Genomic DNA, 17,679 nt, shown 5'->3' on the forward strand with positions numbered 1-17,679 from the left:
ACCCTTCTGGTTGAGAAGCCCGATCAAGAATTTTCTTAGTTGATTCCACAATTTCATTTAGCACTGAACATGATGTACGGCCTCATCATGCGGGTGAATCCTCTGTGGTGTAAAGGTGAGCAGACAACATGCCAGTGTATACACTGTCAACATCCTTGTTTCAGCCTTATCAGGGCAGGTGTCTGACACAGCACCGTGCAGCTATGCAAATAAACAAAGTACAGCTCCACCAGGCTGATGCTCCACTCAACACTCCCCTCTGAGGAGGGGAGTGTTGAGTGGAGCAGGGAGGAATTTAAAGCAACCAAACCACAATAGAGGAGCAATCTGACCTCCCTCCTTTATTTCACCCTGTCAGTGAGGGATTCTGGGCCGAGGAGCACCTGATCTGAAACCCCTCCAGGTCTCGGACCCACCCATTTACCATCTGATAAGTGCTGCTCTTGCAAAGTGACAGATGATACTGACAGACTGTATTGTGGGAGAAGGCTACACCTCCTCCATCAGGCGCAGAAAATGAGTTATAAAACACTTTTATGGCTCTATCAGTTTGGAGAAGAATAGGAATCTATATGCCATCACTTTTCAAAAAGAGTAGAGTTCACTATAGTAACAGAAGAGGGGAAATGTGTGTGTGTGTATTCCCCAGACCCTGCTGTAAACCAACACCTTCCACCACTGAGCTGGGGGGACAAAGACGCAGATGCAGTTGCTCAAAAACGGTCCAAACCCAGCCCACACAACACATATGGAATGTCATTGGCAATTTATCTCCCAGTTTCCTGTTTTGCACACCCTCCCCACTGAACCCTGTGCCGTCCTCCCCCACCTCTGTACTGTACCAGGAGAGAGGAGAAACATGAAAATAACAATACCTCTCTCATCTATTTTCTCTCATTATTCCTGATGGTTCTTTTTTTCTAATTTAGAAAAATATCAACAGTTTAATTGAGCAGGTTAATCCGACATAATTACTAGAACAAGTTTCCTCCTAACTTTACTGCTGCTGCTGCTGCATTGTGGTTTTGTCGTTTAGCCAAATGGCTCCGCAGAGCCCCCTCAAAGCATCCTTTGAAACCGAGCTGCGGGCTGATGGGCTGGGCTGTGTGAGTGGGATGCTGTGTTGAACTCCTGATGTGAATACGTGATAACAGAAATGGACTTGACTATTGTGGAGCACTGAGTGTATGAAAATGCTCATAGAGTTACAGTAACTATGCCTTGTGTGTCCACCAGGACAAAAATGACCTTTTTTTCCCCCAAAGACGTCAAATGTATCTAAGGGCAAAATGCTCCTTTTGTGAAGCTTAAACTATAGATAAGGTTATTACAGTAATAGTAATTATAATGCAATGTATTTAAAATGAAAACTTAAAATGAGCAAACTACATTTTAGCCCCAGAATAGCTGAAAGTTAGCTACGAAAATAGCAAAAAAGGCTAAAGAGAAGCTAAAGAGGTTACTTGAAGTAAGCGTAAAGAAGAACTAATTAGGAAAACACCACTGAACCAATTATTAGAAATAAAAGTAAACACCAAGCTAGATAAAAATAAGGTGAAAATCTAACCAACACAGCTCAAAGTTAAATATGTTGAAAGTCAATGTCAGAAATTGCTTTAGCTTAACCAAACCAGAATACATAACACTTACTGTAGGGGCAACCCATAACAAACATGGAATAAATTATTCAGCTATCCTCATGAATGGCCATAAAAATCTTAAATATGTCTTAAATAAGGCCACATCCCCGGACTACACTCTGAGCACGCCTGCACCAGATTCCTAATACTCAGCCACTGGGGATGGAAACCCCTGTGGAAATCAGTTGATCAACGTATAGAGCTGTGTTGTGAACATGAAGAAGAACAAGGTCTGAAAATAACTAGCTGTCAGCTTCACGTGGTATTTCCATGAATACTAATCCTCACACACACACACAGACAGAAAGAGACACACAACGAGAGAGAGAGAGAAGGACATTGGTTAAATGTGAAACACAGCACGCTCTCACTCAGACATGGACGTCAGTTACCATGGCACTGGGAGTTGCTATGAAGCCAGTGCGTAGATGAAGACACTGTGGTCTGTTTAAAGTGCAGCCAGGAGTCTAACTGGGCTCAGATGACCTTTCACTGGGAGGGAACACCATCCAGTCCACTCTGTTCTGTCCATTAAACCAGTAGTGTACTACAGGGGGCAGACAAGCACATATAGACACAGACAAACATAAAAAACACCTATAACAACCTTTCAGTTTTGTTTTGGTTTCTGTCTGTACTTCTATGGCACATTGTGTTCAAGATGTAATCGCTCTTTTGTCATGTGATACCTCTAAATACTCAGTGCTTGTTTTTCCTATTGTCTTCCTACATGTGTACAGTATACACACTGTCTGTGTGCTTACGAATATGTGTGTGTAGTTCGCTAGCCCCCAGCCCAGCAAAGCTTTATCTCTCCCCCACAGTACCATGAATTACAGGTGTTTGGTGTGGCCCACATCTGGTACCAATGTCAAATATGGTCACATATGGCCTATTAAAGTAACAACATTGGGTTGATTTAACAATCCTAGGTCCATTTAGGTTCATATATTTGCTCACTGCATTATGACGGTTATGTATACATACAAGTGTGTACGTGTGTGTGTGTATTTGTGTGTGACAGGAAGGAAATGCAGCAGGGGTTTGGGACCCACACACGGTCTTTTAGTTCTTCAATTCTTCACTTCATGCTTCAGTCCAAGAATGTATAGCCTGAGGAGGAAGGCGTGGACGTGAACCCACTGCCTCTCTTCACCAGCACCTGTTTTTTAGCTTTAGCTTTCAGGCAGACGTACACTATGGACTGATGGGAGTTGGGAGTTTTCATTGTTCTGTGGAAACCAAACAGCTGTTACACTAGAATATTATTATTTATAACTAGTTTATTATCATGTTTTTTTATCATCATTGTTTTTGTGAGGAGATTCTTTCTTCATTCTGGAAAAAATGTGGCATGCCTAACATTTAAAATCCAAGTAAAATATTGGATGTAGAAGTTAACTAGAAAAAAGCGACCAATGGTATAGTAGACATGGGACCACAAGATTAAAAAAACAAACAAATGCTAAACAGATGCTAAATGTAACTAGAAAATACCATAAAAATATCCATAAAAATGGATCAAAACCCCAAGTGTGATTTATTTTCCCAGCAGCTGTCAGTTTCCAATCCATCAATTTCGCCTTCTGTCTAAGAGATTGTTGCATTAACAGTGAGTCAATGATTCACTCTGAGGAAGGATGAAGTTGGAACACTTGTTGTGCTCACTCTGTAATGTTTAATCTAAAAGGGGAGTTGAATCAGGCAGCATTCCTTCCTTTGGCTGACAGAGACACTTTTGTTAGTGTGAACAATTCTAGACACAGGAGTCGCAGGTGGAGAAAGAAATCTGAAAATGTTCACAGGGAGTTTGGCCTGGCTCCCAGCCCAGAGAACTGATAACCTTGGGCAAAAAGGCTTAGAGTCTGATTCAGGAGCAATAACCACATCAAAAGGTCTACATTTGCTGTCCACCCCGTGCTGCCGTGTCTGCTAGAAACTACAGATTTTTATGGGAGTGTCAGATAAAGTGGGCTGTGTAAGTCTACAGGGAATAATACCAGGCTGACCTTTAGTCAGCGCTCAGTCATAACAGAACCCTGACCGAGTCTTTCCTATAGACCACTATTGTTATTAGGACTGACGGCCTCCTGAGCCCAGAGAGGTCAGGAGGACGGTTCACCCGGGTCCAGAGTTTCCCCCTCCTCCCTGGGGACACGTTAACTCAGAATTTGATACTTAACCTTGTGACACCCCCCACAACACACAGCTCTTGTCTGAGCTGTTTACCAAAGGAGCAGTTGTCTGCTGAAAGACCAATAGCTTTAGATTTTTTAACAAGCTGCTATGTTAAATATCTGAGGAAAAAAACAAACAGAACCATAAACAATTATAGGAATGACCATATATACACAGTGGGGCCTCGAGATACGACCGAAAGTCGTGTTTTCCAAGTTACAGTAAGCAACTACTGCAATATTTTCCCCATGATACGAGGAAACATCGAGTTACGAGTGCCCAACTGAGCTCCACTCTGCCACTCGACACTGTCTCACCCACTGTCCCTCAGTACATCTGCGAACTGAGGGAGCAAAAGGAAAACTGCAATATAGAGAAGGAACACTGTGTATATATACATGTATATATATTTATATTTGAGCTGCTTTGGCCAACATCAAGCTATATGCTACTGTAATTACATTCTAGCTAATTTGAATTTGACTGTTTTTTTTAGCAAAATTAGGGAAAACCAATAGCTTTGTTTAGACATGTATTACTTACTACGATCAATCTCCTCCTGTGAGCTGTTCCTGCCACGACCCCTTCTTCTTCTTTGTTTTTTGGCAGATTGCAGACCTTTAGTAATATTTGTGCCAGCTTTCGGCTCAAGTACTTCCCACTGAAAGTTCCTGACCACTGTGAAAAGACAGAACATGCTGTTAAAACATTAATAGTCATATTGACTTAATTTTGTAGTTGCTTGTTCCTTTAAGCCTTTTTTCTGGTAACCCTTTATCACTGAGCTATTTTTCATTGATCTAATCAGCTGAAACACTGATTTGATTGTATGGCATTTAAAAATCATCATAGTTTAAATTTGTAATACTTCAAATCGGAGGAGGATAAAGGAACATTGTCGCATATAAAATGAAATCTATTTTGCCACATCTTCAAACTGGATTATTACATTGTGTCTACATTGACCTAATGCAATTGTTCACAACTTTACAATTCTTCACTGTGGATAAAAGGTGAAACAATAGAGCAATAAATCTGATGCACGGGGCTGTGACCAGGTCTAATGTAATCTTCTGGACAGACTGTTGAATAATGACACAATTTGGAGAGTGGCTGCAGCAGGTCTGAGCAGCAAACACATGATGGCCGCCTGCTCACTCCCACACACACTGCTCATCCTCCCTGCTGTGGCCATGGCTGTGATTAACAATGTTCTTTACAAAGACGCCTTAAAAAGATGGATGACACAGCATATAGATGGTATATGGTAAAGCGGCCACTGGGAGCTTCATTGGGTATCTCTTAGACCTCCTGCTAAACACTGTGGGGGGGGTTTCTTGTCTTCTTCAGGTCTTAAAACAAAACTTCTTCTTCTACTGCTTTGTAAATAACTTTGCTTAACTTCATTTATCTTCACATAGAAAGACTTGTATACTGTCTGACACTTAATAAATTGTGTTTTACTAAAAGTTTTATGTCTTTTTGTATGTTTTGTTAGGACCAAATCAATTTCCCCTTTCAAATAATCAAACAAAGTCATTGTGGGGAGTCATTTTTTAAACTCTAGTTTTTGTGAAATCTGTGTGGTGCTTAGGTGTGCATGCCCCACTGTTGTTCATGCCATGTGTGTGTTCAGCCTCCTCTTGGGCCAGTGAATGAATCCCCTCCATCCCTCTCCACTCTGTGTGTGTGTGTGTGTGTGTGTGTGAATGCAGAAGCAGGGGCTTTGTTTCCACTGGGAGGGAAGGGGAAGGTCTACGTTTGAGACCTGCACATTTTCCACTCAATTGAAAGGCCCTCTCAGATCATTAAATGTCCATTCATTAGGGAGGGACACTGGTGGGGAATCAGCAGCAAAGCAAACACACAGAGGCCTATATGGGGCCACTGTCCCTAACACTGTGGCCTACAACCGTCTGGGTGGTAGTGGCTCTCAAGTGCAGCAACTGAGATGAGGGTCGTTAGAGGGAGTGTCTTTTCATAGCAGCATAACTACTGTAAAGTGGCACAATGGATCCTTGTCTTGTTTATAAGAAGACTTTCCGGACATCATTTTGCTTTGGGGCCTGTGTGGTCATTATTTGACGTCCCACTCAAACTATCTGAATTAGCCACAATACAAAATAAGTATATTTAGCCCAAATCAAAGCTAGACCACACAGTGGAAAACTTGTTAGTGCTTTTGCCTCACAGCAAGGTGACATTCTCCAGGTGCTGCCATTTCCCAAAGAATTATTCACCTATACATTATCGCAGTGTGTGTGGGCCGACTTTCTAAAAAAAAGTTGGGGACCATTTTCTGGCCCAATGTTGGTCTAGATAAACCTGTCTCAGTCAGCAGGTATCTTTTGTAGCGTCCTAAGCCAACTTTATCTATGAATCTCTTAAGCTTGTTTTAACTTGATATTGTAAATAGTACATTGCTGTTATTACACTAATTCTTCATAGTATTTGGTTCCATGTTGTCTCCAGTGTCTGAAGAAATAACCTCTGTTTAACCCCTGATGGGAATCACTGCTCTGGGCTGAGGAGTTTTTGCCATTTCTCCCTTGCTTCCTGAACTAGACTTCATTTCGTCTTCCCTGAGGACACTGCAACTGGTACATAAGCATTTCACGTCAGACAGCAATGAAGGGAGGGAGTTGGAGGAGGCCTCTGATCTCCCGGGGCCATGTGTTTATGTAGAAACCTACTCATGGTCAGGTGGATTAGAGCATCTGTGGGTCTGCCCTGTGCTGTTTCAGCCTGAATTAAGCACCTGAATGACTCACTTCTCACTGACTAACCATAACCCACATAATATTAAATGTGGAGAAGTCGTCATGGAGCCTTTGTGTAAGCTCAAGGGGGTGGAGGTAAAGGTGGAGTTGGCTAAATGTGGGTAGAACTGGGAACTCCCAATATCTGCTGTGCTCAAGCATGTCTGGGAAAAATGACAGCGTTAACAAAACCAACAAGACTAGCACTAACACATGAGTGCAGATGAAGAGCCTTTTGTAAGTACGGTGAGGCTTTGAGATACGAGTTTAATCCGTTCCACAACAGCACTCGTATCTCGACTGCATTTTCCTTATTAAAAATAACAAAAAAACAATTTGTTCCAGCCTCCCAGAAATATACTATTAATTAGTTAATTAATTAAATTAACCCCCTTATCTAAACATCCAAAACATAGATAAAAACAAATATATTGATAATATAAAATAATAATAATTAAGAGCAGTCAAAACACCTTTAACTAAAATCTTGAGTGAAATTTTTCACTCATATTATTTGAAGAATTTACAACAGACTTATTTTAACAACTCACCCAATCATAAGGCCAATCAGATTCTCCTACGTACCACTAGAGAGCACCACCACGGGTGCCACCAGTGGTACACAAACAATACTCTGAGAACCACTGCACTGATTCCCAACCACTGTGCTGTGGGTATGCGTGGTAAAATATCCAATCTCATTTTATTGGTCCCAAAACTAGTATTTATCTATTGCAAATATTTTTTCATTGTTTGTCAATGCGTGAAAGGCAGACCAATTAAATCCTCTTGCGCTAGGTGGCAGCAGATGGCTATTAAAACAAACAAACAAAAAATCAGAGATGTTGAAAATATTTGTGTGTCTTTCTTCAATTCCTGGCAGTAAATCAGTGTTATCTTTATCTAAACTGACTGAGATTTTAGCCAATTATGAGGTCACTTAAACTAGAATATTATTATATTTAATTACATGTTCTTTTTGTGAGATTGTTGTTTTGTGGTGTGCCATGGGGTTTTCCTGATGATATACTGTATATGTGGTGTGGCTCAAAAAAGGTTGGGAAACACTGGTCTATGGTATTAAAAAAAAGCCTTATTAATGAAAAGCACAATTTCCTTAGTCTTGACATGACTATGTCTGTCTTTAGTCAGAGTAAGAAAAAAACTATTGCCCAAAGCCTCCGGAAACATTTGATGGTGTTTTGATTAACCAGTGTAATCCTGTCCACAGATAGTCAGAGAGAGTGTAATTTGGTCGTCCATAAACTTTTGGTCTGAGCCTAAATAAACATGCTTGGATTAAGGTGGGGCTTCCTGTAAAAATCCTTGGGGGGGGGGGGGGTCTTCAACCAGAAGACTCAATCAAAGTGTATCTATACAAGGTGACGTTTGCTTCACCTCTCAGTAATAAGCTTGAAATAGAAACATTAACGGTTAGTTTCAATTGATTCCCGTAAAACCCAGATATATGTGAGGAAATAATCAGCCCAAAAACACAAGTAGATTTTGTTGGGGGGAGGGGGGCGGGACATTTCCTCAGCCTGTGGCCATCTAAAAGAGTGGTCTGGTTGATCGAGAAAGTTCAAGTGGATGACAAACACAGAGGTTACAATCAAAGAGGGCTCCTTCCATCTTTTCATCAGTCCCTGAACAGCTGTTTGTGCTGGACACTCTTACTTATTCACACAGTGGAGTGGAGCCAGAGAATAGATGCTTTCTTCTCAGGCTGGAGATGTTGGAGGAGATGACAAGAGTGAAGGGACACTTGCAGGAAGAGCTACTGCACAGCATGTGGTTCAAGTACCAAAGAGCTGGAAAAGATAGAGATACAGAACACTAAGAAAAAAATCTCACATCCCTTGATTGAAAAAAAAAATCTTACAGTAACCAACAGTGACACAGCACAGGAAGTCAATGTTTAAATGCATTAGATGTTAATGAGGCCAGACCTGGCGCCAGATTAAGGCATTTCACCTTCACTGGGGGTCTAATTATGATCTCAGCTTATCAAGTAGATATTTAAGAGTCTGGTTTATGTCGACAATCCAATGTAGCCTCTGTTGGTTACCACTAATGCACCAAATGCTGTAAAAAAACAACAAGTTATTAAACAAAGCTTTCAACTTTGAATTTACTTAGAATGTTAAATATATATATAAAAATATAAATATATATACTGTACATATATGTATTTTATTATTTTACTGAAATTCTCTAACAAAACGGAGAAATGAATGATTATGGATTGTTTTCCACATCTCTCAAGTTTAAAAGGGCTAGAGAACATTCTGACCTGTACCAAGTGTTGGAATAGTGTGCTATATTTAACCCCCACACACAAACAAAGTCATAGGGGTCCTCATTAGTGCAGCAGTGCGCACACCTACTCTGCAGATGTGTAGATGTTTAGACTTTAAACTCCATTCATGGCCTTCTCACACCCACGCAACCACCAATGTGATTTTTTAAATCCCTTTGAAATGTTCGGAGCTCCTGTGGATAATCAGGCTCCACCTGCTGGCTGGAGCTCATCTGATTAAATCACGGATTGCAGGGGAGTCACATGATCTTATGAGTGGGAGAGGGAGGAGTCTTTTAAACCGCTGACTCTCTCCTTCTATGGCTCTTTCTCCCTCTTTGTCCTCATTAGAGATAAAAAGAGGTAAAAGGCAATGAGTCAAAGACTTTGAAGCATGGCTGTAATGAAGGTCTGTTTGCAGCCAAGAAACGTCACCTGATGTTTTTGACTCTGCGCTACTCTTTTATCAAGGTTCAAATCTGCTCATATTAACAAGAATAATAGCACAGATCACAGAACTGCTTCTCAGTGGAAAATAAGTACATTTAAGTTTTCTTTACTCTTGCCAAATATCCAGTGTTCTCATTTGTCTAAAAATAAAAATACTGATTCCCATTTGTTTTTTTAAACAAATGTTCCTGTGGGCCTCCCAGTGGTGCTGTGATTTGTCTCTGCTACATTAAACCAAGGCCAGAAAACAAGACAACGCAAAAAACAACTGTCAAGATATCAAGATGTGTAAAATCCATAGAACTGATATTGTATTGTGGATTAAATTGTAAAAAAAAAAAAAAAAAAACCTTGAAAAGAAAACAATTTATCACATAACAGGAACTGGCTAGACATAATGCAAAAATAAATAGCTGGAGATTTACCCTAAAAAACTAAAACACAGCCCAAATATCTAAATTTACCAGGCAAAAGGCAAAACATAATTAAAAATCAGCCCTGAAACAGGAGTTAAAATGAAAAAAGAATAAAAATTGACCTGGAAAAACAGTGCATGATCCCTGCACAGTGAGTGGTACAGAGGGAAGAACCCACGCAGGCAGGACCTGGTTGACATCCTCCCTGAGGTCCTTCAGCTGTCAGAGGAGACCAGAAGCTAATGGAAAACACAGATGGACAGATGTTGAAGGTCAAGACCTTTTCCTTAGACGCACATGTAGCCAAACGCACATTAACAAGTCCAAAACACCTTCTAAAGCTGGACTAACTGCCCCCACACACACACACACACACAGTGTCTTCCACCCACACACAGAGACCTAGATCAGTTATTGATGATCTGCTGCCTTTAATAAGCTTCTAATGACACTGGTGTCTCTGTGGACATGTTCAGCACTTAACACACTTCCTTGACTGGAAGACACTGGACACACACAATGATGCCATTAAAACCTTATTAAGGTTTAAATGACTTAGCAAATGAAATGAAGAGGTTTCCACTGAATTTTCATGACTTCATTATGGTTATAGTGATGTAGTGTAGTACCCTACGAGACCTGATTAACTGTTCACAGCAAAGCCACTAGGGGTCTGTTCTAGTCTGGATCAAGTCTGGGAATATGCTCACCTAATGCAAGGTGCACTCAGGGTGACTGATGGGTTCAAGGTCTGGATAAATTTTGTTCTTAGAGATGACAGACAGGTCTGAAGTATGACAGCAATCACGTAAAATATGTTAAATATTTGGAACACAGCAATTTTAAAACTAGGGGAATCATAGTGACTTTTGTATCTGTGTTGTCTAAGGTGAATGGAGCACCGATGAGATGTTGAGACAACAAGTGAAAATCTGAGCTGCGGGCAAACGGACAAAAACAACATTGTACATCTGGTCCTTGAGGAGAAAGTTTTTGAAAACTGCAGTCACTGTCAGTCTCTCAAGGTCCTGGGAAATTCAGTCAACTGGAATGTCTCCCAATTGTCCAGCATTCTTCATGTCTAAAGGGACATTGGCATCAGTTTTGCTCTTTTAGACCCAAATGCACTTCATTAATCTAGCTGATGGCTCTTGTGATGTTTTAAGTTTAACAGGAAACAAATAACTTTTTTCTCAAATTGAATTTGTAAAGCTCAACACAAAGGTTTTTGTTTTCTTTTTCTTCTAACACAGACAGTGATCAGACCAGTAATTGCAGGGTTTTTCTCTGTAATGTCTGAGCTCCTGTTGGAACACAGCCAGCTGCTCTACTTTTACTCACGGTATGAGGGAGAAAAAAAGTACAAAACATGTCCTCAAACGCCGTCTCCTGTTACTTTGTAGTGAGAACTTCATTGGACGACGACCAGAAAGTGCGCAGTTTCTCCATCTGTGAAGACAGATTTTTCATTATTAAACAAGAAAGATTGTCATAAAACATGAAACATTTAATATGTACGGCACATACGCACCTTTAGTTTTTATTTTATTTTTGTGTGATATGGTTTTTCAGGCTGCGATCACATTTATTTTTGGGGCGTGCGCCCCATCTACTGGTGATTTTGAAATACTACTATAAGAGTTTGGAATGAGTAATGTGTACTGTACTATTACTGTTCTGAATTTGTAAAATATTACGTATTAAGGCATACAGATCCCACCTATGAAGTATAAAGTATTACAGGAGTTAGTTAACAGTTGACAATAACAGTTGACAATAAATATAGCGAAAAGGACAAAAACTAACAATTTGTCAATAAAATATGGAAAAGTTGATTAAAGGTCTGTGGAGAAAACCAAGCGAAAGAAATGGAAGCTAAAGGATTCAGCCAAACCACGGTAAGCAAGGTTCCAAAACCAAATTTAAAATGAATAATACTCAACTACGAATATTTATAACAATAACGACAATAATGAAAAGACAAACAGTTGCTTTTATAACAGAAGAAAACTGAAATAAAATTAAAAGGCTAAACTAACTAAAATAGCTTTTACAAAGCAGAAAATACCTAACATGTAGCCAAAACCTACCCAAGCGTAGCGAAGCAAAGGAAGAGGGTGGAGTTCTAGATATTGTATTAAATTATCTTAAAGACAAATACATGTAAATCTAGAGTTGCTACATGTTTTGCGGAGATACAATACATATTGTAATTAAGGAGTTAATTACGTACACCTGTGGCGTTTACAACGGCTGTCCGTTCTAAGACCGACCTACAGTTGCAACTCTGTGTTTTGGCGCCCTCAAGTGCTCGTAAAGAGAAGTCAACGTAAACACGACGTCATATGACACAACGTCTTTTGAAACACAAAGCTTTGGTTTCATTACTATACATTATACATGATAACCGCTTGTTTAACGTAAACTTATTATTGTTTGAGACGAACAACAGTAAAAATGTTAAGACACACGTGGGTAAGAAAACACAGACTAAAACTGACTTTCACTTGTGTATTTACGGTAATTTAAGTTTTGCTTTAGTAGTTTTCTTCGTGGACCTATAGTGGTTTTGTTTTGTCCTGTGAGGTTCCTCCTTCCATCACAGGGCCACATCCAGAGTCACTCAGTCTTCACTCTCCACAACATGGAGTGAACCATTAATCTATGTGGTGGTTTTTTTGGGGGGGGGGGGGGGGGGGGGGGGCAGAGTACCAAGGGGACACGGGGAGAACATACAACCTCCACACAGAAAGGGCAGCAGTTACTACTGAGGATCAAACCGCCGATCTTCTTAACCACTGCACTACCGAGTGTCCAGCGTCAACAATTCTTTTTTTCTCAAATTAAATTATTTTATACATTTTTGTCATCTTGTTTTTTATACATCACGTCCTTAATCTGAAGGATTAACATCAAAGGTCCATAAAATGTCAGATTTCAATATTTGTAACCGTATTTATTGCTTTAGGTTTAGTTAAAGAAAAAAACATTTTTGCATAACTGTATGTAAGGTACTCAAACTCAAAATGTCGGGTACATGTTGAAGTAAATACAACAGAGGGCGCTGTGCACCATGTTTTCAGTTGACAGCGAAGGTCGCAGGTAAAAGAAACAACAGAATAAGAATAAATTAATGAAGGAATGAGAAATAAATACATATAGTCACACGGTTGTTTTAAATGTATTCAAAACGATTAAAATGTAAATTTATTAACTGACTGTAAATTCAACTCTAACTCCAATACTGATATTTGCATCTACAAACGAACACAAACTCTCTTATATACACAAACTAACTGACACACACACACACACACAGGTAGGGTAGAAGAGTGGAAGAATTGGCCCTCCGGCCATATCAGATGAGGGAGTCTTTTGCCTATCTCCTCCATCTCTTTCAGTCTAAACTTCACTGTCCGCCACCACCTTTGAATGACAATGGCGGCGTGGGAGGCTGACGGCAGCCTCTCAAAGCTCTGAATGAAGTCTGATCTGTGCGCACTGTTAAGAAAACACTGCACACGACAGTAGAGGAGACACTGTGGCTGCAGGAGTGGGATTTAAACCGGCAACGCTCTGAGGCCAACATGTGGGAGCTGCTTGGTGTAGATGATGGAGCTCAATGGTTGGTGCTGCTTTTTGTTGTTGTTGTTGTTGTTGTTGTTGTCCAAACAACAGTCTAAACAGTGAGCAGACACAGCGTATGCAAATCAAGTGGAAAAGTGGCAAAACACACCAGTACACTGGCTGAGGTATGTGCTGCAGGGCACTATGGGCAGGGAGGTTGGGTTTCATCAGAACCTCGCCTGAAGCGCAGCTCAGAAAGGAGGAGGAGGGAGAGAGAGGAGGAGGCAGGCGAGGAGGAAGGGGGGGGGGGGGGTGAGCCAATGAGAAGACAGCATCCAGCCCAACTCTCTATAACTCAGTGTGACTGAGGGTGAGATGCCACAACTGAGTCTCAGCAGCGTGGAGTGTAACTGTGGACTATAGCCTCTCACTTCCCGTGCGTCTTTGAGCGCGCGCACGCACATACGCACACACACGTTCCCGATCTAGACAGCTCTCAGCATCCGAACTCCCTCATCAAGACACGTCAAACCACTGGGACGTTTTTGTACGAACTTTGGACGGAAACGGCGCCTTGTCGACCATGAGCGCCGCACAGACGTACGACAAGAAGATCTCGAGTATTTTGACCGACCTGCCAGGATCTATGAGCTGCCACCCGAGCTCCAAGGACTCCCCGACTCTGCCCGAGTCCTCGGTGACGGACATGGGCTACTACAGTGGACAGACGGCGCACAACCATCACGAATATTACCAGAGTCAGGCGTACGGACAGCCCATGAACTCTTACCACCATCAGTTCAACCTGAACGGCATGGGAGCCGCAGGGGCGTACGCCACTAAATCTGAATACCCTTACACGAACAGCTACAGACAGTACGGACATTACAACAGAGATCACCTGCAGGCCTCACCTCCAAGCTCAGGTAAGTCCTGTCATCATGTCACCGACTTCACCCCAGCTTTATCCTCATTATTTATGCAGTAATCTCCACTAAGAGGCGCCAAACACGCTGTGGTATTTATTTCCTAAAACAACATCCGATGAATCTGGCATCATCACCATCATCATGTCACACTCACTGAGAACAAAACGATCGACATCTCACAAAATGTGAATCTATAAATGAGTTTGAGTTGCACATTAATGCTGACAAAAGTTAAAATTAATTAATTAATCAAACCAGCAGAACTGTTGTTCAGTGTCTTTAACAGCTGGCAATGAAACATCAACAGTTGGAAAAAAGCTAATAATATTCACACTACTGTATTTTTTAAATTTCCCATCGAAGTAAATTAGTTGAAAAAAATCTGGATGGATATCCATAGTTTCACCATCTTATGGCAGCGGCGGTTTAGTTTTATTTTGTGTTACATTTCAAAACGCGGACATTTGTGTTGAGTCAGTTTACTTCATATTTTTGATCATTTAAAAAAATATATATTATTATTTGTCCGTACAGTGAAAGAAGAGCCAGAGCCGGAGGTACGCATGGTGAACGGAAAGCCCAAAAAAATCCGAAAGCCCCGGACCATCTACTCCAGCTACCAGCTGGCTGCTCTGCAGAGACGCTTCCAGAAGGCGCAGTATCTGGCTCTGCCCGAACGAGCCGAGCTGGCGGCTCAGCTGGGTCTCACTCAGACACAGGTGAGACTGCGTGTGTGTGTGTGTGTGTGTGTGGATCGTGCGCAGATACGCACTTCATTCTGGGTAGGGCAAAAACTCACATCTCCGTTAAATACTTACATTAAACAAATCTGTTTTTTCCTGCGTCTACAGGTGAAAATCTGGTTCCAGAACAGGAGATCCAAGTTCAAGAAGATGTACAAGAACGGCGAGGTTCCTCTGGAGCACAGTCCCAACGCCAGCGACTCCATGGCCTGTAACTCCCCTCCTTCCCCGACGGCCTGGGAGAACAGTACGGCTCAGAACACCCCCATCAGCAGACCTCAGGTCCAGCAGCCGACACAAAGCTCGTCGCCGCCGTACCTGGAGGACTATAGCAACCACTGGTACCAGCAGGGACCGCACCTACAGCACCCGGGCCCCATGCACCACCCAGTCCCGCAGCAAAGCGTGGGAGCTGTTTATTAACACTGACTTCCAAAAAGAAAGAAAAAAGAAAGTTCCCACTTTTTTTTTTACCCACCACCGTTCTCCATAACGAGGTATTCCCACAGAGACTCCGCAGAGCAAAGCTGGGACCTGACCCGGGATCAGCTGACTGGTTTTTGGATGACCGTGTTTTCAGAACTGGGTTTTCCACCTCAGAGCAGCAGAGGGGTGTTCTGCCCCCACGTGGCAGCGTATTTAAAGGATATCTGGCGTGTTTTTTCCTCTCCTTTTTTGTTAAATTATTTATCCCTCCTTTTGTAATTTCTTTTTTTTAATCTCATTTCATTTTGTTTTGTAAATGAGCAGACCTATACAAAGCCCCTCGACCCCTCACTTCAGGACTGTGCAGCTGACCCGTCTTACCGTGCGGGCGAGTTTGTACTGTAGACCCAGCGCCTTAAGAGAAAAAAGAGAAAAATCTCAGGTCATATTTATAATGGATTTGTACAAAATTAAAAACGTGGAAGGTTGTAAATATGTGTTTATATGCAGAACCACTATGATCCTATTTGTCGGACGGAACCAGCGCAGTGTGGCGCCTCCAGAACCATTTTATATCAATGTAATTAGTTCACTTGTTGCCTTACTTTTTTTGTCCATTGAATAAAGGTGTTAATTGCATGTTCTGTGTCCAGAGCTTTTATACTGGGAAGAAAAAGCAGAGAAGAGACTTCCCGTTGGTTCAGATTCCTGCCTTTGACAAACAGCAGAGGAAATTAAATATAATTAAGTTTCTGCGTCGACTCGGTCTGGATGAGTCTGTTAGAGACAGAGACAGAGACAGAGACAGAGACAGAATAAACGACACAAACCAGTTTGACTTTTGATTTGTTGATGTTTACGCTGCTGCTCTTCACATGTAATGTCTGCGAGAGTGGAAAACCAAACTCCATTCAAAGGTTAGAGCCAATTAAAAACATCTCAATCATTTAATTATTGCACCCTTTATTTTGTCATGTTCGTGTTTACAGCCTGTACAAAATACCAGACGGGCCCTAAATACAACGAGTTTGTTTTGTCTGCATTTTTCACCCGTGTGTTTATAAAGGAAGTTAGTAACACTGTGTGGCCCAGACAGATTTAGAGGAGAGAATTAAATGATATGTTATTTACTATTCAAAAATTTAGATTTTTGAAAGTTTGAGAAAAAGGTGATTTTTTTTCCTATAAAGAAATAAAATCCTCATCTCGGGACTAAATGTTAGAAATTTGAAGGTATCTTTGGAATTGTGAAAATATTTCAAGAATTGTAACTTGAGTAGATTTTTTTATTTACTAACGTGATTTTTAAAAATCCAACTTTTAAAAGCAAATTCTAGAAGAAACCCGTTTTTAATAACTAAAAATACAGTTATGTCGATTTCCTCTTTTTTAAATTAAAAATTCTGAAAGTAATCGGAACTCTTTTTTATGTAAATGCAGTGTTTTTGGGAACACAAATAAACTGTGTGGGGGGATTCTGATTTAACAGGTAAAATTGAACTGTAATTCAAAAGTTGAATTCCAAATGGTAATTTCTGCTTTGTCCTAACGGTTGGCTACATTAAATTACTCCGAGAATTGAGGAAAAATAAAAACGGAAAAAAGTCAATTTTTTATGTGTTCTGTCTAACCTCATAAATGTGATTTTGTTATATTTATCAACATATTTCAAAGAAACAGAATATTAAACAACTGAAGTAAAACCTGACACACTGTTCTCAGAATCCTCGAATTTGAAGCATCGTGAGATTAAATCTTCCTCCTCTTCTCAGGACTCCTCAGTAAGCACACACACACACACACACACACACACACAGATCTGCGTGCAAAGCTCTGCGGTAGGAGGCGACACACATGCAGACATGTTGGAGTCACTGGTTTTATTACTGTTGTGCTGCCAGAAAACAACAGAGAGCTGAGCACAAAGAGAGAGAGAGGGAGAGAGAGGTAAACATACACAGGGTGGAGGTGAAGGTAGAGTAGGGTGGGGATGCACAAGTTTGTGAAGCAGTCGCCGTGGGCAATGTCGCGCATGCGCACACGCAGCTTACAGGAAGCGCTGCCAACTATTCCAGGTATTATAAAACACCGGTGTGTTGAGCGGAAAATCTCACATCGTGTCACTTTTTAACCGTTTCAACTGTTCACTCGCTGTCATCAAATGTTTACTGGGAGTTCAATAACGTTTCACTTTAGCTGCTTTTGTTGAATGATTTCTTTTTGACTGCTGGCAATTTCTTTTAGCTAATTGTTAGCAACAATGGCTAACATT

General features: G+C 41.0%; 2 protein-coding genes across 4 annotated transcripts in view; one reads left to right on the forward strand and one right to left on the reverse strand.

The window, feature by feature from the left end:
* The window catches only part of itga3b (integrin, alpha 3b), a 39,614-nt gene extending 27,583 nt beyond the window's left edge, over nucleotides 1-12,031 (reverse strand). The window contains exons 1-5 of one of the 3 annotated variants that reach the window (XM_025057475.1): nucleotides 11,833-12,029; nucleotides 11,084-11,191; nucleotides 9,865-9,981; nucleotides 8,255-8,388; nucleotides 4,362-4,496 (exon numbers count right to left, since the gene is read on the reverse strand). The gene's annotated coding sequence lies outside the window, so the exon portion shown is untranslated. Of the gene's footprint in view, nucleotides 1-4,361; nucleotides 4,497-8,254; nucleotides 8,538-9,864; nucleotides 9,982-11,083; nucleotides 11,192-11,832 lie in introns of those variants that run through there. The other 2 variants (XM_025057471.1, XM_017034746.2) reach the window with 2 other exon arrangements.
* A 698-nt stretch (nucleotides 12,032-12,729) lies between these two features.
* dlx3b (distal-less homeobox 3b) lies at nucleotides 12,730-16,517 on the forward strand. Its single transcript, XM_008314770.3, has 3 exons — nucleotides 12,730-14,235; nucleotides 14,773-14,957; nucleotides 15,090-16,517. Exons 1-3 carry the CDS (start codon nucleotides 13,893-13,895, stop codon nucleotides 15,402-15,404), a joined length of 843 nt encoding a protein of 280 aa, XP_008312992.1. The 5' UTR covers nucleotides 12,730-13,892; the 3' UTR covers nucleotides 15,405-16,517.
* Nucleotides 16,518-17,679: the final 1,162 nt, after the last annotated feature.

This window comes from Cynoglossus semilaevis, chromosome 8 (assembly GCF_000523025.1).
Source record: "Cynoglossus semilaevis isolate Cse_v1.0 chromosome 8, Cse_v1.0, whole genome shotgun sequence".
Classification (NCBI taxonomy): domain Eukaryota; kingdom Metazoa; phylum Chordata; class Actinopteri; order Pleuronectiformes; family Cynoglossidae; genus Cynoglossus; species Cynoglossus semilaevis.

Excerpts from the sequence above, each read along its gene's own strand:
- dlx3b (XM_008314770.3), top strand. The coding sequence starts at position 13,893 with ATGAGCGCCGCACAGACGTACGACAAGAAGATCTCGAGTATTTTGACC. Across the intron at positions 14,236-14,772 it reads GGCCTCACCTCCAAGCTCAG|TGAAAGAAGAGCCAGAGCCG; the intron begins GTAAGTCCTGTC and ends TTGTCCGTACAG. Across the intron at positions 14,958-15,089 it reads TGGGTCTCACTCAGACACAG|GTGAAAATCTGGTTCCAGAA; the intron begins GTGAGACTGCGT and ends CTGCGTCTACAG.